At 47.2% G+C, this 23,895-nt stretch overlaps 1 protein-coding gene and 1 pseudogene across 1 annotated transcript; both read right to left on the reverse strand.

The window, feature by feature from the left end:
• Nucleotides 1–5,190: 5,190 nt before the first annotated feature.
• On the reverse strand, nucleotides 5,191–5,914 carry LOC136468625 (glucan endo-1,3-beta-glucosidase, acidic isoform-like; annotated as a pseudogene).
• Nucleotides 5,915–9,069: 3,155 nt separating this feature from the next.
• Nucleotides 9,070–10,181, reverse strand: LOC136471216 (RING-H2 finger protein ATL39-like). The gene has a single exon (XM_066468953.1). It carries the CDS (start codon nucleotides 9,962–9,964, stop codon nucleotides 9,383–9,385), a length of 582 nt encoding a protein of 193 aa, XP_066325050.1. The 5' UTR covers nucleotides 9,965–10,181; the 3' UTR covers nucleotides 9,070–9,382.
• Between the last annotated feature and the right edge of the window lie 13,714 nt (nucleotides 10,182–23,895).

Consider the following 23,895-nt stretch of genomic DNA (forward strand, 5'->3'; position numbering starts at 1 on the left):
CCGTTGTGCGCTTCAGCAAGCCCGCAAGTGGGGGAGAGGAGATCTGGGAAACGAATAGAATACAGGAGACGATGGGCCACACAATTGAAAGACCAAACGGCCGTTGCACTGCACTGATTCAAAAATTTCAAACTGAAGATTCGTAGCAGTAGCACCTTCATTGTCTCTCACTCGCACCAACTGTTCCAATGTTCCATGATCTGAGCTCAGGCCCAGTTTAGTTCCCCAAAAATTTTGCAAAATTTTTCACATTCCCCGTCACATCGAATCTTTAGACGCATGCATGAAGTATTAAATATAAATAAAAAATAAAACTAATTACACAGTTTAGACGAAATCCACGAGACGAATCTTTTAAGCCTAATTAGACTATGATTGGACACTATTTGTCAAATAACAACGAAAATGCTACAGTGCCCATTTTGCCAAAAATTTTGGAACTAAACTGGCCCTCAGAGTCAATTGGGAAAAAAAACAGAGGAGGTTGCATTCAATCTCAGGAATCAAATTTACAGACAAAACAAGCCCAAGCCAGTTTCCAAACTGGCCAGTTTGTCTAGCCTTCCCGTGTGGCCCTTTACAAACCGGCCCAGGTCGATTTTGTCTATTTGGGTCCAATTCATTCCGAACTTGATCCAAACTCCTTCAATCTCATAGTAAACATGTAGATCACGACTTGGAATGCTGCCTACTGATTAGAGGATCACGAACAGTTGAGGTTCAATCAGTCGCGTTGCCTACTCCCCAACTTAGCTCTTCCAAACATTCTGTTCTCCAGCGCCTCTCTTGATAGGATTCCTTGGCGTTTCTAGGTGGCCTTGCCAATCCTAGAGCAACATCGTTGTGCTCCTCCCTGACGGGTCTTCTCAGGAGGTGTTCGCAACTCGCGAGCTTTTCAAGTGAAGAACAGGCGTCTACATCGCCTGACCAACTTGCTAGCCAGCCTCGTTGTTTGGACCCCTCTCCATGCATGCTAAGACGTGTGCAGCCTTAGGTGTGCTAGTCCTTACTTGTGTGTGACCCTAATTAGCGTCAATAGATCCCCAATACTTTTTTAGGTGATTATTCAAACTCAGCTCTCTCTCTCTCAAATGAAGGGGATATATCCTTCTCCCCTATTTGACGATCGTTGGTTATGGTAGAATAACATTCCTAATAGTGAATTGGGGCAGCGAGCTTGCCACCACACAGTTGTGGCACGACAAAGCCCCCTATGTGTATATGATAGAAGAGGGAGGAAGAGGAGCACCTATGACATATTGAGCGGTGGCTTTGGCGGATCTAGTATGAGTTCCTCGCCAATGACCTGCCCTACAATCACTCGCAAGGGGCTATAATCAAATGGTTAGACTGGCTATAATCGGAGGTTCCAATATTTTTTAAGTACTCCTTCCATCTCAAAATAAATACACATACACATCTCGTATTTTGATTCACTTCTGAAATATGAGATGTGCACTTATTTTGCAGGCAGAGGGAGTACGTCCGGACTATAAGCTCTTTTGGTGTTGTCTTCCTTTTGTGGGAAATGGATACAATATTGTTGTCCCCATGCATAATACTCGCTCCTTTTATGAAAAACATATATGACACTATTGACCTTTTTTTCCTTACTTTGGTCAAATAATATCTATTAGAATTCTTATAGCCGCTTAAAGTGAGAAGATTACCACTGTTGTAAGAAACACTGTAAAATTTAACATGCAGGAAATTCTCTTCTTTGAATTTGGAAGGGAGATGCAGAAAGAAACCTCCCTTTGCATAAATTTCCAAAAAGTGCACAACAAATCAACAATAACCAATCACTACACGGGCAAGACAACGCATAGCATTTTGTGCAACACCAAACGAGATTGGTCCTTTATGGATTGATTGACGAAATCGATGGGGTACACGAGCGATCTGTTATCGTTGAACAACAACAACCCGAAGTGCCGCTGTGTCTCGTAAGCTTCTGGTCAACGTTGAACATGGCGAATATGTAGGCCTCTATGCCCCGGGTATATATGGCTAAACGGGCCGCCTAGGCACGGCACGGCACTGGCACGGCACGGTGGGGCATGGCAAGATGGGGCACGGCGGCACTGCCGTGCCGTGCCGCGTAGTGCCGCCATGCCGGCATCCCCGCCCAGGCACGGCCCTATGGCGATTGAAAGGTCCTTGTTTGGTTTTGGTAATTGAGTGACAACTTAGGTGGACTAATTGTGTTTATGTGAGATACACAGGTGATTAGTCCACAGGTACATGTGTGTGAGCAACATATGCCATGAAGGTGAAAATGGCTTGGAGATGTTGCAAAGCTCACACATGTGATGATGAAGGAGCTTATTGCACATGAGACATGACATTGAGTCATGTGATCAAGGTGGAGAAGATCAAGACAAGACTTGGCTTGATGGACCGGTTGCAAGCGTGAAGGGCAAGTCGAAGGCTTTGGAGTGATGGACCGCGTGGCGGTGAAGCTTGAGCAAGACTTGGCGCCGATGGACGATGGCGACGGTGAAGAGCAAGTAGAGTCAAGATCGATGAACCAATATGATCATGTGATGATATGAAGTGGATCATATCATTGTTGATCGTGTTGGTGCATGTGTTGCATCGACATTGAAGGAGATGAAATGGAATGCGCAAGGCAAAGGTATAACCTAGGGCATTTCATTTCACCGGTCATAGGTTTGTAGAGAAGTTTATGACCGGGTTTAGGATAAATGGCCGTACTATCAAGAGGGGTAAACTTGTTTGCATATCGGTCATTTAGTGCCACTCGAGTGATCTAACTTTGCATTGTCGCTAGGATCGAGTGGCGTGGCAAGTTGAGTGGCTAACATCCTTTGGGAAATGATTGAGAAAATGCTAACACACATAACACATGGTGGTGTACACTTGATGGTGTTGGCACATTTACAAAGGAGGTGGTGTTTGTAGGGGTGAGATGGGTTTGGGTCCCTCTCTCCCTCCCGCCGAGCTTGCGAGGCGGGATTCGGCGCTTTCGGGAAAATGGAATGCCTATTTTCTATTGCGCCGGATGCAAATTCTTGGTGGTTAGCTCATTGGAGCAAGGGTGAAAAAGTTAGAAGTGAAAACGTGTTGGTCGCGAAGATGCCGGCGTCGGGCAACTGACCGGACGCTGGATCTGAATGCACCGGACGCTGGAAGGCTACGTCCGGTCAGGCTGACGTACGGTGACGCAGTAACTGCAGTGTGACCGGACGCTGGCTGCGTCCGATCATGTTCGACCGGACGCGTCCGGTCATGCTCAGGAGCTTACTGGAAACGACCGGACGCTGGGGGTTCAGCGTCCGGTCAGTTGAGTGCTGCTGCGTCCGGTCAAGTCAAATGACCATTGAAACCGGGACACGTGGTCGTCTGCGAGCGACCGGACGCTGAGGTCCAGCGTCCGGTCAACACGACCGGAGCGTCCGGTCGGCCCGACCATTGCCCAGTGAAGGAGTAACGGCTAGTTTAGCCCTTGGGGCTATAAATAGAAGTGGCCCTCGGCCATGGCTGGTGTGGAGCACCTTGGGGGACTTTGTATCCATGCTTGAGAGTGCTTAGGAGCCCTTCATCACAGACATACTTGATAGTGATCATTCGATTGTGTGAGTGAGCGATTCTAGTGCGATTGCATCGTGAGGTTGCATCGAGTGGCACTAGGTCATCGAGTTGCAAGCCGGTGGTGCTTGTTACTCTTGGAGGTTGCCACCTCCTAGACGGCTTGGTGGTGGTCTCCGTCGAAGCGCGCAAGAAGCTTGTGCGGCGCTCCGAAGAAGTGCTTGTGAGGGGCATTGTGCTCGCCCCGCGGGAGCCGCGAAGAGCAACTCTAGTAAAGCGTGTCATTGAGCTACCCTCACTCAAGGGGTAGGTTCTTGTGGCGCCCGACGTGCGGGCTTAGCGGGTGATGCTAATTAGTCGCCGAACCACCAAGTGAGCGGTCGACATAACGGGGACTAGCGTGTTGGCAAACACGTGAACCTCGGGAGAAAAATTATCGTGTCAACCTTATTCTTCCTGTTGGTTTGCATCCCCGTTACACAAACTTGGAATTACTTTTATACATATTAAGCTTGTGTAGTTGCTCTTGTAATTAGATAGCTTGTGTAGCTTGCTAATTACCTTCTTGCTTGCGTAGCATAGAAGTAGCTCCCTTGCGTGGCTAATTTGGTTTATGTAACCTTGTTAGTCACATTACTTAGTTTGTGTAGCTAAGTATTTGCGCTCTCTAATTAGGTATTAGTTGCCTTGTTATTGAGCATTGCTAGTGAGCTTAGTTAGCTTTGTGCTTTTGCTTACTAGCATGTGTAGGAGCTCCCTTGTCGCTTAAAGTACTAGTGGCATAGGTTAGTGTAACCTTGCTCCTAGAATTATTTAGGAGAGCTCTAGCTAGTCCGGCACCTTTGTTGCATAATTGTTATCTTTGCAAGGTGCTAGTGAACATATATAGTGAGGTGTAGTCTTGGCTAGACCGATTATTTTAATTCCGCTTTTATATCGGTTAGCCGACATGATTAAATTTTAGAAAAGACTATTCACCCCCCCTCTAGTCGCCATCTCGACCCTTCAGCGACTCAGCCGTGCCGTGCCGTGCCGATGGGCACGATGGCCCGCCGAGGCCGTGTCGGCCCATCGCCATGGCTACCGTTGAGCCGCACTCGCGTCGGACGCACCACCATCGCAGACATGTCTCCACCGCGCGAGCTTGCCCCTGTCGCGCACCGTCGTCGTGCCGCTGCGCCCTAGCCGTGTGTCGGCGCCGCGAAGACGCACCCTTGGCCATGCACCACACAGAGGTTGCCGCGCGCCGAGGTCGCCACGCTACCGCACAGAGGTCGTCGCGCCGTCGAGCAGACGGGAAGGACGGGAGCATGAACGGAGGAGCCACCATAGGGAGCCGTAGTGGGGAGCTCGAGAGGACCGGGGGAGGAGCTAGGCGGGACTGTAGGGACGGGAGGAGTTGGACACGGGGAGGAGGGCGCGACTGCGCGTGGAGGACGAGAATCCTCTGAAAGCATCCGATGGCTAGAATTGATCGGGCTGCGTCGTGCTGGCCCATTATCCGTGCCGTGCCTGGGCCGGCACTATGGCCCGACATGGTGGCCCAGGCACGGCACTACGGCGGGAGCCGGGCATGGGCCGACATGCTAGGCACGAGCACGATGGGAGCTGGCCATGCCGTGCCTGGGTCGTGCTTTCTTAATGCCATGCTTGGGGCCGGCCCATCGTGCCTGGGCCATATGGCCAAGTATACCCCCGGGGCGCTTCGGCGTGCCCTGTGCCCTGTCCGACGTGGTTGATCAGGTTATGGTTGTAGGTCCGCGAGTTGCTCGCGTTGGCCACATTGCTCCCGACCGATAGCCACCCGCTCTCCGACACGACGATGGTGACGTTCCTAGCTCTAGCGTTCTCCAGCGTCGAGTAGAAGCTGTCGACCATCGCATTGAACATGTTGTGGTAGTTGTAACCATTGTCGATGTCGCGCACCACCGTGCCTGGGGACGTGACGAGGAGCGCATAGTTGATGTTAATGTCTCTCTCGTAGCTCATGTAGGAGTAGTAAGGGTACACACGTTGGCGCACCGGTGCTCTGTAGGTACTGCGCGACGTGTGCCATGTAGCCCTAAGAGAAGTTGCCCGCAAAGGGCGGGAAGTTCTGCCGAGCACGCCCATCTGCACCGCCGCGGACACCTTGATGATGTTGTCCGTGGAAAGCGCTCTATCGAGGTTGTGCATGGCGGACATGATGCTTTCCGTGTCCTCCCCGGCCACCTCGTTCCCAACGGCAATGTAGTGGAACTGGGCCGTCGGGAAGGCTAGGACGTAGCTCTGGACCAGGCGGTGGCGCCCGAGGGGTGCGAAGCGAGAAGGCGGTGACGCCTGTGTTAGGGACGCCCACTGTCAGTGGCGGAACTAAGGGCATGTTTGGTTCGCCTAGTAGCTACTAGATTTAATAGCTTTTAGTCACTTTAGTAACTTTTCAACCAAATACTATGACTAAAAGCTACTAAAAGAGCTTTAGTCATCTCTAATAACTCTGGAATTACTAAAAGTGACTAAGGGGGTGTTTGGTTCCATGGACTAAATTTTAGTCCATGTCACATCGAACGTTTGATACTAATTAGGAGGACTAAACATGAGTTAATTATAAAAACTAATTACACAGATGGAGACTAATTTACGAGATGAATTTATTAAGCCTAACTAATCCGTCATTAGCATATATTTACTATAGCACCACATTGTCAAATCATAGACTAATTAGGCTTAAAAAATTCGTCTCGCAAATTAGCCGCAATCTGTGCAATTAATTTTTTTTAATCTATATTTAATACTTCATGCATGTGTCAAACATTCGATGGGACAGAGACTAAAATTTAGTCCCGGTAACCAAACACCCTCTAAACCGTAGCTTCTAAAGTTTAGTAGCTCGAACCAAACACCCTAAGGAGGGCTAGCAGGGCCCCTTCCCCCTAAGCACAGTGACAAACTGTTAACACTTCTTAAATATTTTAATCTAGGCCTTGTTTAGATGCCATCCAAATTCTAAGTTTTTTCGCTCTCTCTCCATCACATCAATTTTTAGCCGCTTGTATGGAGTATTAAATATAGGTAAAAAAATAACTAATTACACAGTTTAGTTGGAAATCACGAGATGAATCTTTTGAGCCTAATTGGTCCACGATTGGACAATATTTACCAAATAAGACGAAAGTGGTACTATTCGTCGGGTTCAAAAAAAAAATTTGCAAAGTGAACAAGGCGCTACAGTACAATAAAATCATCACTTCACTGTTATTTATGATGTAATATTGTAATTTTTAATTTTGTTATGAATACTAACTATATGTTTATAAGTATTGGAAAAACTTTGAGATATATACTTGATGTATATATTTATCACACTTATTAGTGTCATAATATTTGTTTGGCCCATTATCAATGGTTCTGGTTCCGCCTCTGCCCACGGCGACGGCGATGTCCGAGCCGCTCAGTGCTTGCAGCCATCTGAGGTACGGACCTGCAGGAATGGTGGCAAGTGCTCCGAGAACCAATGCGAGTGCAACCATGGGAAGGACAGCTTGCTTTTGTCATCTTCGGTTGCAGCTAGCATTCTAGCAAGCAAGCCATATTGCTCAGGCTGAATCCCCGCAGCATATTGAGCAGAAGTTGTTCCATAGGACGAGATTTTGTTGCAACTGAATATAAGCTGAAACTACTTTTCACGGGTTAAACCGTGGCAGATACGGCTACACTTTCAATACAATTCACGGAAGCGTCCGTCCGTCAATATTTGTAACGAAGTTCCAAGCACGTCACGGGATCCCAGGTCCATTTTCTGATCTTCGCCGCCACCCACCGAGCGTTGCTGACCTGACTGGGCTGGGCTGAGTGGGCCAGGAAGCCGCGTGCCGTGTGGACAGCCTTTCAAATGTTGCTAATATTTTTTTATATAAATTTAGTTAAATTAAAAAAAAATTGACCAGTACATATACCATAGCGATATTTATTTCTCTGCCTGGACGGAGGGAGTACGAAACAAAGTACAAAATATGTTGTCGTATGACTGTGGGAGACGTAGGACCATTGGACCAGAAACCTTCAGATACTGAGGTGGGGTTCAGGAGTTGGAATTTGGGTACTGTAGCATTTTTATTTTTATTTGGCAAATAGTGTTCAATCATGGACTAATTAGGCTCAAAACGTTCGTCTCGTGATTTCCAACCAAACTGTGCAATTAGCTTTTTTTCGTCTACATTTAATGCTCCATACACGTATCGCAAGATTCGATGTGACAGGTACTGTAGCATTTTTTTTTTTTAAAACTCTTTTTGGAACTGAACACGGGCTCAGAGTACAGATACAGTGAAGTCTGCAGCTGGGAGTTAATGCTTCAAACTCAACGGTTGTGTATGAAGATAACCTAAAAAATTCGATGTGCGCCGTGCTGCAACATCGATAGACCATTTCGAAGTTAGTCTTCAGAGTGAAAATGAATGATAACTGAGCGTTAGCTTAGTATAAATCCTGAAAGTTTCAAATAACCTCTTCCGTCAGAGAGTCTGCAAAAAAGCTTTCAAGATGGAGCCCGCATGATACTACGAGGTTGCACCATTTGCATTGGTTAAAAGGTAAACATGACCAGCATAAAAAATGACATCCAAGGTCCATTACAAGAGGATGATTTTCAGTGATCTGAAAAGCGATCTTCATGTTATCTTTTGAGTCAAGAACATAAATGCTGTACGGCCAAAACAATTTGAGTCAAGAACATAAATGCTGTAAGGTCCACTAGAGTAAGTGCCCAGATTATCACAAATCAATTTGGGTCAAGAACATAAATGATGTACGGCCAAAACACGGCAAAAAGAAGCAGTTAGCAGTTGGAAATAAATGGGTCACGAATAATTTCTGTATTCTCGAGCTTTCTCCGGTCGTTTCGTTTGACTGTGGCTTATCGTAAACGATCGTAAATTTCTAGCCGGAACAGTATTTTTCTCTCACACAAACCAGTCAGCAGTACTTCTTCACGAACCATCAACGATACGAACCAACCAACCAAACATGCTACTCATCACTGCGATACAAAAATTGTTGTACAGCAGAAGTATCACATCAAATCCAATTCTTTTGATGAGCAGTACCCTTCCTCGTTATATTGGTCCCCGGACTAGAAGTTGCAGTTGCAACACACCAGTCCTAATGCATCATGTATCATGCAATGTAATGTAACACGTTGCAATCCAACCATGTTCTCTCATTTAGTCTCGGCTTGTTTCAGTTTATTCTCTCTCATAGAACACTATTGAATTAGCCGAAATCAGCCGAAATAAGCCAAGAGTGGATCAGCCGAACACCCAAGAAGAAATTTTGGAATTCAAATAGTGCAAAATTATATTAACATCGAGTAAGCCCTTGTTTAGTTCACAAAAACTCCGAACTTTGGCACTGTGCAAAAAAAAAGATTATCCGTCACATCAAACTTGCGGTATATGCATGGAGTACTAAATATTGACGAAATCAAAAACTAATTGCACAGTTTGGTTGTACTTTACGAGACGAACGTTTTGAGCCTAATTAGTCAACGATTGTATAATTATTACCAAATAAAAACAAAATGCTACAGTGCCGACAAATTCAACCGGCGTGGAATCTGGCCGGAACTAAACAGGGCCTAATTCTTTGAGACGGTAAAGTTTCATGGGTTCATTCTTTTTTTCTCTCTCCCTGCATTCGTCTTTACAAATTACAACAGCAGGAAGTTTCATACAACAGGTACGTCATCACTACACGAGCAGGACAAAGAGCTTTTTTGTCGAGCACCGAACCATGGAGATACCAAACCTGCATGCCCACGCGTGGGCCGGAGGATCGCGGCGTCAGACTTAGCTCATCGGGACTGGATGGCGACAGCGGCGCGGCAGACCGGGCAGGCGGACGTCCTGGCGAGCCACCGGTCGACGCAGGCGGCGTGGAACGCGTGCGTGCAGGCCGGCATCGCGCGCCACCGCTCCCCGGCGCGCGCGGCCTCGAGGCACACGGCGCACGAGTAGGAGGAGGAGGCGGAGGCGGACTCGTCGCCGGCGCCGCCGCTGCCGCCGGGGAAGGCGAAGCTTGGGAGGCGGCGGATGTCGGCGGGCGAGAGCCCCGCGCGGAGAGGCGGAGGCGAAGGGGAAGAAGGGTCGAGCGACGGGACGCGGTAGCGGCTGCCGCGGTGGTGGCGGAAGGCGCGCGCGGCGAGGACGAGGACGAGGAGGAGCAAGGTGGAAGCGGCGGCGAAGAGGACGAAGATCGTGAGCGCGGCCGCCATCACGGCCGCCTGCACGGCGAGCGACAGGAGGCGCGCGCCAGCGCACTGGCGGTTGTGGCGGGGGACGGCGGCTGCGCGCCCGCTGTGCTTGGCTTCTCTTCCCGGTCCCGGGGCGAGCTCATCGGGCACGGCGGCGGCGCCGGCTGGAGCGGGCGGGGCCATTTGGATTCGGATGAGGCGGGCCGGCGCCGGCGGTTCCTTGGCGTGGCTCGGGCGCTCGGCGGTGCGGGGTGGAACGGAATATTCAGCGGGGATATGTGGAGAGACAGGAATTGGAAGGGCTCGGGGCTCTCCCCAATCTCGAGCTTTGGCCGCGTTCGGTACGTTGGCGGGTTGCCGTGAGCTCGACGGTTATGTAAAGGAACGAATGGATACTGTTATATTATATATTGATATTATTATATTATATATTAATATTATTATTAGAAGCAGACAAAGTAAAGTCGCATTCGTTTTCCTCCGGATTTGACACCGGATAGAGGCTATCTGTGGTTGATGCTGATGCAAGGACACCTAAAACCGTTGGGACGGGTAGGTTCCACCGGGAATCAATCGAGACGATCAAAACTTAGGGGCCGTTTGGTTTCTTCCACTCCTCCTAAAATTCTTGTCACATCGAATGTTTAGACACATACATAGAGTATTAAATATAGACTAATTACAAAACTAATTACATAACTTGCGACTAATTTACGAGATGAATCTTTTAAGCCTAATTAGTCCATGATTTGACAACATGGTGCTACAGTAACATGTGCTAATGATAGATTAATTAGGCTTAAAAAATTCGTCTCGGAAATTAGCCTCCATCTATATAATTAGTTTTATAATTAATTTATATTTAATACTCCTTATTAGCCTCTAAACATTTAATGTGACATAAATTTTAGGAGCGCCTAAAGAACCAAACACCCCCTTATATAAAATTATGCAAGCTAAACGAGCAGGAATGGTTCGAGGCCACAATACTCCTGGAACAGAACAGGCCCGCGAAACCAACTGAAGGTGTAACAGTAGTTCAAGGATTGATTATACCTATAATAATATTAAAGAGCAAATTGTTTTTTTCAACCCACTTTTAAAATTCTCAAAGCACCTCTAAATTCTCATAAAAATATGTAATTTTGATTTTTTATTCAAGTCGACAAGGAGTCAGTTGCTTGCTGATATGCGAAGTACTCATTTGTTCGTTGATAAATATGATGAAATACCAAAAAAAAAATATGATGAAGTACTCATTTGTTTCATCCTTTTCTGTTTTTCCTTTCTTTTCATTTTGTATGTCCATTTTTTCATGTCCGTGTCATTTCTTCTGTTCCTTTTTTTTGTTTGTCATGTTTTTGGAAGGCGGAGGAGGAGAAGGCCGTCCATCTCATTTCTTCTGTTCTTTCAAATTTTTTTGTTTGTCATGTTTTTGGAAGGCGGAGGAGGAGAAGACCGTGTGTCCTGACGAGTTGTCATGCTCGGAGTCTGCCACTGAACTCTTAAATAATCATGTCTTGTCCTCGCTAAGTCGCTAGCTAGCACATGAACATAAGCTTGGTCGGACGGAAGGCGAGTCTAGTAGCCTACTCCTATCGCTATCCATATCCCTAACCTCTACCTCTACCTCTCTCTGTCTCTCACGTGTGATCAATCTCGACCTCGCTACGATGTACGTGTCTGATACATTGCACACACATTGATCAGAGGAAGAGAGCATGTGTGTTCATGGGCAGACGAGGATGCTCTTGTTTTGTCGTAGTTAGTTTAGTTTCACATCATTCAGGAGCCGAACTCCTGGTTGGGTTGTCGTGTGCGTTTCCTTTTACGAACCTAGCCATATGAACTGGTCGGCGGCGGTGGTTGCTTTGTTCTACTCGGCTTTATCGAGCAGCAGAGCAGCAAGCGATGGCGAGGCATAACCTAAGCGTATGTGGTCGTCCCTCTACATGGGAAGATATGACACGGAGGCTGCCGTCTTTGTGTTCTATACGCAGCCATGGCGACAAAGATCGTGTGGCCACAATAACGTTGCACAGTATTCAAGATTGATCACATAGAAATTGTCGAGTGTATCTTTCCTCTTTCATTTTGCTAATATTGAAATGGAATTTCTTCGTCCAATCTTTTGACTTTTTTTTCATACGAGTCGGAACAACTAGCATCCAACGAAAATCCAATTCCAAGGTGTAATAGCTAGGAGCAGAGCACTCAGTTACATAGACTATCCTCTCTTGATACTTGGGTCAAAGCTCCGGCACTGATAATAACATACATGATCAAATTTATAAACTTGTTGGTCTATGATGATTCGAGTTAAGACAAAATTTAGAATCATTAAATTTAATTTATGGACGAAGAGATTATATGCGATCATGCGATTGTGCCTACATCACTTTAGATACCTCATCCGATCATAAATGTAATTAAGTCCGTAGCTGTTATGGAGGTATATTTAATAATTGGCAATGTGACCCACGTTACTCACTCCGCGATAGAATGTTATATATGTAACTTAGCTCGCACCCTTGTCATCGGTTTGTTTCACTTTGACCCATTAGCAATATGCGTGCTATGTCTTTTTTTTTTTTACCCCATTCGTTTCGCTGAAAAAATAAGTTAAAATACTATTTCGGTTGATTTATTACCAGAAAAAAATACTATAGCCTTTATTCGCTACTCAAACGGCATGGCTATTTTATGAGCTATATATATGGGCAAATCTTGATACAGCGGCTCACATCACATCCCGTTGCACAATTCACTTCTACTGCTGTAGAATGGCTCCGTCGGCGGTCTCCAAGAGAAGACGAAAACTCTCTCTCCTACCTAGTGCTGTATCCAAGCGTGCCCTTTTTTTTTGGCACGCGAACCACGCGGACGGACGACGGGGACAGGTCGGCCCCGCCCCGCTGCGCGCTCGTATAGTGTAGGTCGTTTCCTAGAATGGCTCCGTCGGCGGCCTCCGAGAGAAGACGAAAACTCTCTCCTAAGTCCTACCTAGCGCTGTATCCAAGAGTGCCTTTTTTTTTGTTGAGAAAATTCTTTCGTTGCCGTTGAAAACTATAACAATGCGTTCGTTGCCATTTAAAATTATATGTTTCCTTCGTTGCCATCAGTTTTAGATTTTTCGTTCCGTCGTTGCCACTGCTGTTACAGAGGAGTCACGGCGTGACTTTGCCCCCACGCGCCATGCAGGCCATGGAGCGGAGACCATGCGGGTTCGCTGGCTGCAGGGATTTTCGGCCACGCGAGCGCGAGTCTCCCTTTCTTCTCTCCCCAGCTCACTGTCTCTGTCTGCGGCGGCGCCCAGTGCCTAGTGCCCTGCCGGCCGTCTCGATTGGATGAGCGCCCGCAAATGCCGCGTTCGGCTGCCTGGATCTCGCCGGGGCGCTCCTCCGCTGCACGCCCAACCCGACCATGGCGCTGGCGCTCCTCTCCGTGATGCTGCGGCCTCCTTCGCACCGCACACTCCCTCTCCACCCCACCGCGCTGCTGGACATGTACGCCCGCGTCAGGGACACGACGGCGATGCGCGCGATGTTCAAGAGAATGCAGCCGAACACGCCATGCCTCCCGCGCCCACGCTCGCGAGGCCACAACGGAGACCGCGCGCGCCCGCGAGGCCGCGGTGGAGCCTGTGCCCGCGCTTGCTTGCCTGCGAGGCCACAGCGGAGCCCGCGCCCGCCCTGCGTGGCCGTGGCGGAGCCCACGCGTGCCCATGAGGCCGTAGCAGAGCCTGCGCCCGCCCTGCGTGGCCGCGACGGAGACCACCAGTGCCGGCAAGGCAGCGGCGGAGCTCGCGCACGCCCGCGAGGCTGCGACATAGCCCGCGTCGGCGGAGCGGAGCTCGCGCTCTCCCCTGCTCGCCGTGTCCGCTTTTCGCCGCCCCGGCCTGTGTCCTGCTCGACGCGCCGTCGTCGTTTCGTTAATCACACCGGGTGCCGCGCCGGCCCGCGCCCTGCTCGCAACGTCCGCCAACGGCGTTTCGCGACCCCGGTCCTTCGCTGCTTGCTTACTGTGTCCGCTGTCATTCGCTACTCCCGCTGTCTCTTCCTCCTCTGCTTCCTGGTGGTCGCCTTCGCCTCCAGCTCCTCCGCCGGCGCGTGGTCACCAGCTTGCCTGGCTTCGACGGGGACCTCCCTTTCCACCTCGAAACAGGGTGCGTGCCAGCGACGCCCCTTTCCTCTTCTGGCTCACCGGCGGCGACCGCTGCTCCGTCTTCAGCGGCCTCGCCTACGAGATTGGTAAGATACGAGATTGGCACAGGTGGCGGCACGGCAGCGGCAACAGCAGCAGTGCGGCACCTTGGCCGCGCCCTCGCCGCGCACCGCGCACGTCCTCCCGTACGCCGGCAGCGACGATGTCCCGGGCTCCTCCCTGTGCTCCCCCGCGCCTGCTGCTCCGGCTTCGGCGACGACGTCGTTCTCCCCGCAACAGCACGACTCGTTGTCGTCGGTGCTGCTGGTGCCAGCGCCAGCGGCGCCTGCGAGTTCGCCTGCTGGGCATCGAGCGCCTGCTGCAGCTCGCCGCGGAGCGCGTTGGCCGTGGCCTCGTTGGACTGTGCCAGGTCGCGCCACACCTGCGCCTCGACGTAGAGGCTCTTCACCCGCTCCTCGAGCGCCGAGTTGTTGAGGCGGCCCATCCGCTGGATCTCCTCCTCGGCGCGTAGCCACTTCGCCGCCACGGCCTCCACGGTGGCCACGACCTCCAGGGCTCCTCGCAGCGCTGGGAACGCCATCATCACCATCGCCGCGTGCTGGCAGCCTCGCAGCACACGTGGGAGCAAAGTCACGTCGTGACTCCTCTGTAACAGCAGTGGCAACGATGGAACGAAAAATCTAAAACTGCTGGGAAAAAGTCTACTCCACCCCCCAACTATGGGGGTGGTCTACATAACCCCCTCAACTATGAAACGGTCTGATTTACCCCCTGAACTTTCCAAAACGTCTATTTTACCCCTAGGCGGTTTTCAGCGGCGGTTTTGTCTTTTTTTTCCTTATTTCCGCTGAATCTTTGAAAATCATAGTAAATCACAGAAAAATCATAAAATGGAAAATCTAATTTTGTTGGACTCCACATGAGTAGATCTACACAGTGAACATATAATATGGTACACTTTAGCACAAAACTTTTACTGTAGATTTATATTAATTAGAAAATCTAATTTTGTCTGTAATTAATTGGAATTTATCTATAACTAAGTTATATATGGTCCAATGAGTACGAAATTTTTACTATAGTTTAAGCATATAATAATTAACCTATCATAAAAATTTCACCACAATTGGACCATAGAAGCTGCAGCTATGAATTATTCTAATTAACTACAGACAAAATTGGATTTTCCAATTAATCTAAAGCTACAGCAAAAACTTTGTACTAAAGCGTACTATATTATATGTTCACTGTGTAGATCTACTCATGTGGAGTCCAACAAAATTAGATTTTCTATTTTATGATTTTTTTGTGATTTACTATGATTTTTCAAAGATTCAGCGGAAATAAGAAAAAAGACAAAACCCCTGTTACTGTAGCAAAACCGCCGTTGAAAACAGCCTGGGGGGTAAAATAGACGGGTTTGAAAAATTTAGAGGGTAAATCAGACCGTTTTATAGTTGAGGGGGTTATGTAGACCACCCCATAGCTAGGAGTGGAGTAGATTTTTTTTAAAATTAATAACAATAAAGGAACATATAATTTTGAATGAATTGTTACCGTTTTAGATGGTTTCGAAGGAATTTTCTCTTCTTTTTTTGCACGCGAACCACGCGGACGGTCGACGGGGACAGGTCGGCCCCGCCCCGCTGCGCGCTCGTAGTGTAGGACGTTTCCTGCGTCTGGGACTGGGCGACTGGGCGACTGGGCGTGCGTGCGCCGCGCCGCCGCCGGGACCCAGATGTTGGTGGTGGTGGTCGCTGTGGCCGGCGGCGAGTCGTGTCATGTCTCCGCTCACCTGCAGTGCATTCCCTGTGCGGCGCTGTGTGCCCACAGGTGAGGCCACAGCGGTCCGGCAGGCTTCTGAACGAATGAAGGTCCGGTGCTGAGTGAGGGAATGGCTCTGGCACGCAGCACGCTTGTTCCCCACAGCCACAGGCCACAGAAACCGAACGCGGGGCAGGGAGCACCGGAGCAAGGCCCCGCGGCCGCCGCACACGCCGACGGAGCCGCCGACAGCAAAGACAACACGAGAAAAGCTTGGTTAGTTACTTTGTCAAAACTTTACGCTCTATATATTTAGACACACATATATATATAGTATTAAAAATAGATTAAAAAATAATTAATCACACAGATTACGACTACTTTGCGAGATAAATCTTTTAACGCTAATTAGTCTATGATTTGACAATGACAACTACAGTAACACACGTGCTAATTATGAATTAATTAGGCTTAATACATTCGTTTCGTGGTTTACCGTCGGATTCTATAATTTATTTTTTTATTAGTATTCAAAAACTCTATGCAACACCCTATATAACATCCGATGTGGCACCCCCAAACTTTACATCGTAGATCTAAACACCGCCGAAGTACAGAGTACTGGTACTCTAGTACAGATGAAACGATCAAGTCAAACTTGCCGCTTTCCTTTGTTTTTCTTTTTGTACTGCTCCTCATTTGGATCAAAATTTGAAAGACGCTTCGTAGGATCTTGTAGTTGAAGTGGATCTATAAAATTCTAAGCAATGAATCCCGTCTGGTCTCTGGAGTACGGGGGATTTTGGGGGAACTTCCTGTCAGCTTAAACGATTAGTGGACGCTTTTCAAATGTCTCGATTAGTAATAAGTACTATTGCCTTCTCAATAAGTTCTAGATGTATACAGTGTTAAAAGGAGGGAACATACGTGTCAAAAACGTAAGATTCGGTTGAAATAATCGAAACCGTCCTTAATAATGTACAGATGCAAATCGCTTTCTCCTGTTCTGTCGTTGTACTGCAAGCTTCAAAGGGACTTCGTCTGGAAACGTGTCATCTAACTTGTTGGTGGACTTAATTTAAGATAGGGACGCTTGAAACCAGTGAAGGTAAATGTGCATGTTTTGTTGGTAATTCATGTAAATTGAAGATTTCTATATTCATCAACGTTTTGGTCAATGCCTGAGTACCTTTTGGAACACCATATATATATATTGTAAAGTTTGAGATGTTTTGTCATATTTGGTTGCACTTCAATCCGTCTCAATGATTTCTAGATGTAGTCTTATTAAAACAGGGGACACATGTAATCATCATGAAAACCACCTTATAATGTATAAATGAAAATCAGTTTCTTCATTTTTTTTTGGAAATCGAAACATGAAATGGCCTTCGTCTGGAAGCATGCCATTTAAGTTATTGTTGGTGTTAATTGATGATAAGGACACTTAAAACCAGAGAAACTAAATGTCGGTGTTTTCGGACCACCGACGAGTAAATTTGTATTTGCGCGTCTGGCTCAGATGGTGTGCTCAGAGGACACAAGAGTTTATACTAGTTTGGACGGAACGTCCCTACGTCCAGTTCGTTGCTGCTCGTGTTACCGGTACTTGGTTTGCAGTAATGGTTCCAAACAGGCGAGAGAGAGAGGATCCCAAGTTTCTGGTGAAAGGAGTGAACGGGTGCTGAGAGCTCGCTTACCGCTCGACCGTGTGCTCGTATCGTGCTCTTATGTCAAGATCTCTATGTCTGTATCCCTCTTTCATAGGGCGCCCTGCTTGCCCTTTTATAGGCGAAGGGAAAGCGCGGATTACAGAGGAGGAAAATGAGAAGAACAAGAGAGAGAATAAGGCTTCCAGGGTTGCCGGGTCCATCTTCTCCTTCATGCGGGTCCCGTCGATCTTGTAGATATCAACAGGGATGGCTCCATGTCGTGGCCCTATTCGTCACTGGCGCCATACGCAGGCGTCATCTATCGGTCATGGCGTTCCACTCTGTCCCGGCGGATGTCGTGGTGAATTGACTCGCCTGTCAGCGTCCGTACGAGGATTAGGCAGAACAGCACCGGCACGCCCGACACTGTTATTGATGTGAATCCCCAGGTATGGCTCGTCATGGCCACGGGTTACATCGAGGCATGACAACCTCTTTCCTGGCGTCAGAGTTTTGACCCAGGCCCATATGCTTGGACCTGGAGTGGTTGGCAGCGATATGGGTCCCCGTCGGACGAGATGAAACCTGCGTCCTAGAGGTCGGGCGAGACGGAGCCTGCACCCAAGGAGTTGGACGAGACAGAGCCCGTGGCCTCGAGGTCGGTCAAGACGGAGATCGCGGCCTCGAGGTCGGGCGAGACGGAGCCCACAGCCATGGGCAAGACAGAACCCGTGGCCTTAGGGTCGGGCGAGACGGAGCTTGCGGCCTCGAGGTGGAGCGAGACGGAGCCCACGGCCTTGGGGTCGGGCGAGACCTTTTAATACGTCTCGAGCCATCCGGGGAAGTTAGCGTGGGCGCTAACTTCCTTGCTTTGTGTATTCTTAATATCAATACCCGACAGTAGCCCACAAGCCTACGGAGGAGTAGAATACTCTTTTGGAGGCTTTTTCAGACGGGAGAACTCTAAGAGCCTTGGCCTTCTTTTTTAGCCCGCGGCGTGTCCTGTTAGGACAGCGATTCCCTTTTGTCGAGATCGGTCTTCTTGGGGGCATGTAACCGTAGGATTCAGGAGGTCGGAAAGATTTTTCTTGATTTCGGTCCCCTAGGATCCGATCGGTCCGCTGTCGTACTGCGACCGCGCGTTCGGTCTCCTTGCGAGTCTAACTTCCCTTAAGCCCCCACGCGTAGCAGGGTTTTGATCGAGGGTCGGCTCATCTTTATGATCGTCATCCCTCAAGCATTTTTTCGATAAAACAGAGGGGTGAGCCGTGCCATGTTTTTTCTCGATGGACGAAACATGGTGCTCGGTGAGCTATTAATGGGCTAGTCCGAGTGGAGCCTCGGCTTCTCATTCATGGGGGTCTGACATGGGTTAGTTGGTGACCAACTCCATATCCTTAGTAGCCAATCCATATAGTTCTCGGGTCCATTCGACCGGTCCCAAGGGCTCATTGCCTTTCTTTCAGGAAAAACCATGGATTGGGAACCGACCAAAACTCGAACATGGGCCGGGATGCCTATGTCGCTCATGTGCCCGAGTACTGGCCGCTAGTGGGCCCATCCCTTTCCACCCCTCACTCTAAGGGTGCCCCGAAGCGGCTATGAACCCATCAGAGGGCCAGTCCTTGAACTCCTAGGCCTGAATGGCCCATAGGAGCGTTTTAGCTCCGTATCCCTGCTTAGGATCTGAACCATCATCCTGCGACTGCGCATTTAGTCTCCTTGCGAGTCCAACTTCCCTCGACCCTCCACGCATTGCAGGGGTCCGATCGAGGGGTCAGCTCATCATCCCTCAAGCGTTTTTTTGATAAAATGGAGGGGCTGAGCTGTGCCACGTTTTTCCTCGATGGATGAAACATGATGCTCGGTGAGCTATTAGTAGGCTAGTCTGAGTGGGGCCCTAGCTTCCCGTTCACGGGGGGTCTGGCATGGGTCAGCTGGTGACGGACTCCAGATTCTCAGTGGCCAATCCATATAGTTTTCGGGTCTATTTGATCGGTCCCAAGGGCCTGTTGCCTTTCTTCATGGAAAAACCATGGACTGAGATCCTATAAGGTCGAGATGGTGACTAGAGGGGGGTGAATAGTCATTATTAAAATCGAATCACGTCAGCTAATCGAAACAAATGTGGAATTATAACAATCGGTCTAGCCGAGACTATACCCCTCTATCTATGTTCTCTAGCACCTTGCAAAGATCCTAATTAAGCAACAAAGGTGCCGGGTTAGCTAGAGCTCACCTAACCAATTCTAGAAGCAAGATCACACGAACATATGCCACTAGTACTTTACGCAACGGGGAGCTTCTACACATGCTAGTAAGCAAAAGCATAAAGCCAACTAAGCTCACTAGCAATGCTCAATAACAAGGCAACCAATGCCAAATTAGAGAGCGTAAATACTTAGCTACACAAACTAAGCAATGTGACTAACAAGATTACACAAACCAAAATAGTCACGTAAAGGAGCTACTTCTATGCTACACAAGTAAGAAGGTAACTAGTGAGCTACACAAGTAAACTAATTACAAGAGCAACTACACAAGCACAATGTATATGAAAGTAATTACAAGCTTGTGTAACGAGGATGCAAACCAACGGGAAGAACAAAGTTGACATTGTGATTTTTCTCCTGAGGTTCACGTGCTTGTCAACACGCTAGTTCTTGTTGTGTCGACCGCTCAGTTGGTGGTTCGGCGGCTAATTGGTATCACCCGCCAAGCCCGCACATCGGGCACTGTAAGAACCTACCCCAAAAGTGAGGGTAGCTTAATGACACGTTTTACTAGAGTCGCTCTTCATGGCTCCCGCAGGGTGAGCACAATGCCCCTCAAAAAGCTCTTCTCTAGAGCACCGCATAAGCTTCTTGCAGGCTTTGACAGAGACCACCACCAAGCCATCTAGGAGGTGGCAACCTCTAAGAGTAATAAGCACCACTGGCTTGCAACTCTACACCTAGTGCCACTCGATGCAATCTCACAATGCAACGTACTAGAATCACACTCACTCGCAATTGATTTGCACTCTTGCAAGCACAAGTGAGTTAGAGGGCATCCAAGCACTCCTACACAAGCCACATAGGTGTGAGGGTGCTCAGCAACCAGCCTAAGGCTGGCCACACACTTCTTTTATAGCCCCAAGGGCTAAAATAGTCGTTACCCATTCATTGGGCAAAACGCGCACTGACCAGACGCGTAGGTCGCAGAGTGCGATCGCTAGGATGACGCCACACGTCCCCTCCTTTTGAAGCCAACCATTGGGCTTCAACGGCTAGCTCCCGCATGCGCATACTCTTGACTGGACGTGCCTAGGTCAAAGAACCGGACGCGCCAAGGCCGAGTCCGGTTACCAATACATTTCTACACAACTGATCGGACTCGCCTTTCTCCTATGATCGGACTCGACTCTCTCAGCGTCTGGTCACTTACAGAGAGGTTCTTGAGACATTTTTCAGTGATCGGACGCATCTAGTCATCACTGACCAGACACTATGACCGGACTCGTAGGTGCTGACCGGACGCGCAGGTCGTAGAGTCCGGTCATAGCCCTTTCAGCGCTAAAACAACTATAACTCTTAGCTTCGAACTCTGATTTCGATGATCTTAGACATTTTGGAAAGCTTACTCAGAGGGCTACACATCCCACATGCATACTTGATCCAAATCACAATGGATCAAAATAGTATTCTAATCCAAGGACCATCCTATAGTTCAGAGTACACTGAAAACCCTTTTTCTCTTCTCTAAGTTGATTTACAACAACTCTAACTTCTTCTCCTTTGCAAATGTGCCAACACCACCAAGTATGCACCACTATGTGTATGTGTGTTAGCTTTTCACAAATATTTTCCAAAGGATTAGTCACTCAACTTACCACGCCACTCGATCCTAGCGATGATGCAAAGTTAGATCACTCGAGTGGCACTAGATGACTGATATGCAAACAAGTTTGCCCCCACTTGATAGTACGGACATCTATCCTAAACTCGGTCATCAACTTCTCTACACACCTATGACCGGTGAAATAAAATGCCCTAGGTTATACCTTTGTTTTGTGCATTCCATTTCATCTCCTCCAACATCGATGCAACACATGCACCAACACGATCAACAATGATATGATCCACTTCATATCATCACATGATCATATTGGTTCATCGATCTTGACTTCACTTGCTTTTCACCATTGCCTTCGTCCATCGGCGCCAAGTCTTGCTCAAGATTTACCGCCATGCGATCCATCACTCCAAAGCCTTAGACTTGCCCTTCATGCTTGCAACCAGTCCATCAAGCCAAGTCTTGTCTTGATCTTCTCCACCTTGATCATATGACTCAATGTCATGTCTCATTTGCAATGAGCTCCTTCATCATCACATGTGTGAGCTTTGCAACATCTCTAAGCCATTTTCACCTTCATGGCATATGTTGCTCACACACATGTAGCTATGGACTAATCACCTGTGTATCTCATATAAACACAATTAGTTCACCTAGGTTGTCACTCAGTTACCAAAACCACACAAAGACCTTTCAATCTTCCCCTTTTTGGTAATTGATGACAACTCTATAAAGATATAGAAATTAAGCTTTTTTGCATTCATGTTGCTTGCCCAAGCAATTTTACCATGTAAAAATGATTTTGGACAAGTACCACAAACCCGAGATGGTAATATTAGCTCCCCCTACATATGTGCTAGAGTATTTGGTTTAAAGTTCGCACATATGCATAGATTGAAATTATGTGAGAGTAATTACTACCAAATGATGCTAAGGTGTATAGAGTAAACCTTTGAAATGTGATACCAATCGGAGTTGCACCTTTAAGTTCATCCTTAGCACCATGATTAGCTAGATAACACTTAGAAATAAAAAAGCACTAGATACATCATGAGATCAACATTAAAAGCAAGGTACTAGCATTTACTTGAAAAGCATACCAAGTGTCTAGCTATTATCCTATGCATGCTATTTTTCATTTCATCAATCAAATTCTACAACTAGCGTACATCACACAAGCATGCATATTTAATTTAAGAACTTAAGCAATGCAAGCAAGCACATGAATATGCACAATACAATCAATCAAAGTTCATGAGCTTGCTCCCCCCTACTTGTGTGCTTCTCTTGTCAAAAAAAATTGATCCATCTCTTTTCTTCAATGTTGCCTCCCTCTTTGTCCATGTCTATGTCCAACCTCTGCTTTCTCTACTTCTTTGTCTCTCTTCCTTGTACAATCTCAATCTCAAGGCTTTCATATCTTTGTACAATCTCTTCCCTTTGTTATCAATTTTCATAAAATGTGTGCTTCTCTTTGATGCAATGGTATGCATTTTGGGTAGATGGTTGAGGCTTAAATCTTACATTTTTATGGACATCACTTGATTATTGGAATGACACTACTTGTAGATATCACTTGTAACTTGTACCACTTGTATCTTGTGTAGGGCTTCTTGAGATACCACACATAGGATCTTTAATCTTGATATCAATTTATGTGACACCTTCTCCTATATGATAGCATGGGTCATCCATTTGATACATTTGAGCTCTTGTAGGTGAGGGATGCATTCTTCATTTGATGATCACTTGTGGAACCATCATCTTGCATGATTGATACCATGTATAGATGTGATACCACTTGAAAGAATCTTCTAGTATGGAACCACTTGTTGGATTTTTCAATAAAAACTATTTCTTGAACATTTGCTATCTTCATGAGTGCCACTTATAGGATATCACTTGTGAGTTGATCTAGACATCACTTGTGAATTTGATGAAATACTTGAGTCTAGATACCATTTGAAATAAACAAACTAGATATCCATTTGCATTGTTGTCTTGTGCTTGTATTCTTGTTATTGATCATGAGCATCTAAGTTGACTTGAACTAAATTGATTTGCCTAAGCTTCCCAGTCCGATTTGAACCAATGACAAGCTTCTTCACACCTCTTACAAAGGTTATCTTACCAATGTTGTACTTGTCACTTGTTAGCAATCCAAATTAAATCAAGTACTTGGGTTTACTAGCTCATGAATAAACTCATATATTAACCACTATATCAATTAGTTATTTAAGCAATAGTGGCAGGCTATGAATTTAAAACTTTCATTTGTTATGCATGATCCTATGAAGTATGTACTATATGCACTAATCGCATACTAGTAAGGGATAAAATGATTATGCACATTACAATGATACCTTTGCTATGTTGGAGTAGAGGATAGTCATATAGATTTCATTTCATTACTCCAATAGCAATGCGAAGTCCAATTTTAAGGTTGGTGAAGACCAATAGATACCATTTTGAATTCCATTCTTCACCCATATGAAATGAATACCACTTATGATCAAGTGCACTTTCTTATTATGGTTGGCTTGCTTTATCTTTTGATCAATGCTTACATGAGAGTATCAATGTGAGAGTATCACTTGAAATATCATGATTAGCTTTCTTTTGAGTGTTGCTTGCTTTTCTTGATCAACTATTTTGATTGCTTCAACTAAGTATCTCAAATGTCCCTCGAATCATCACTTC

Source organism: Miscanthus floridulus, chromosome 8 (assembly GCF_019320115.1).
Source record: "Miscanthus floridulus cultivar M001 chromosome 8, ASM1932011v1, whole genome shotgun sequence".
Classification (NCBI taxonomy): Eukaryota; Viridiplantae; Streptophyta; class Magnoliopsida; order Poales; family Poaceae; genus Miscanthus; species Miscanthus floridulus.

Excerpts from the sequence above, each read along its gene's own strand:
- LOC136471216 (XM_066468953.1), bottom strand. The coding sequence starts at position 9,964 with ATGGCCCCGCCCGCTCCAGCCGGCGCCGCCGCCGTGCCCGATGAGCTC.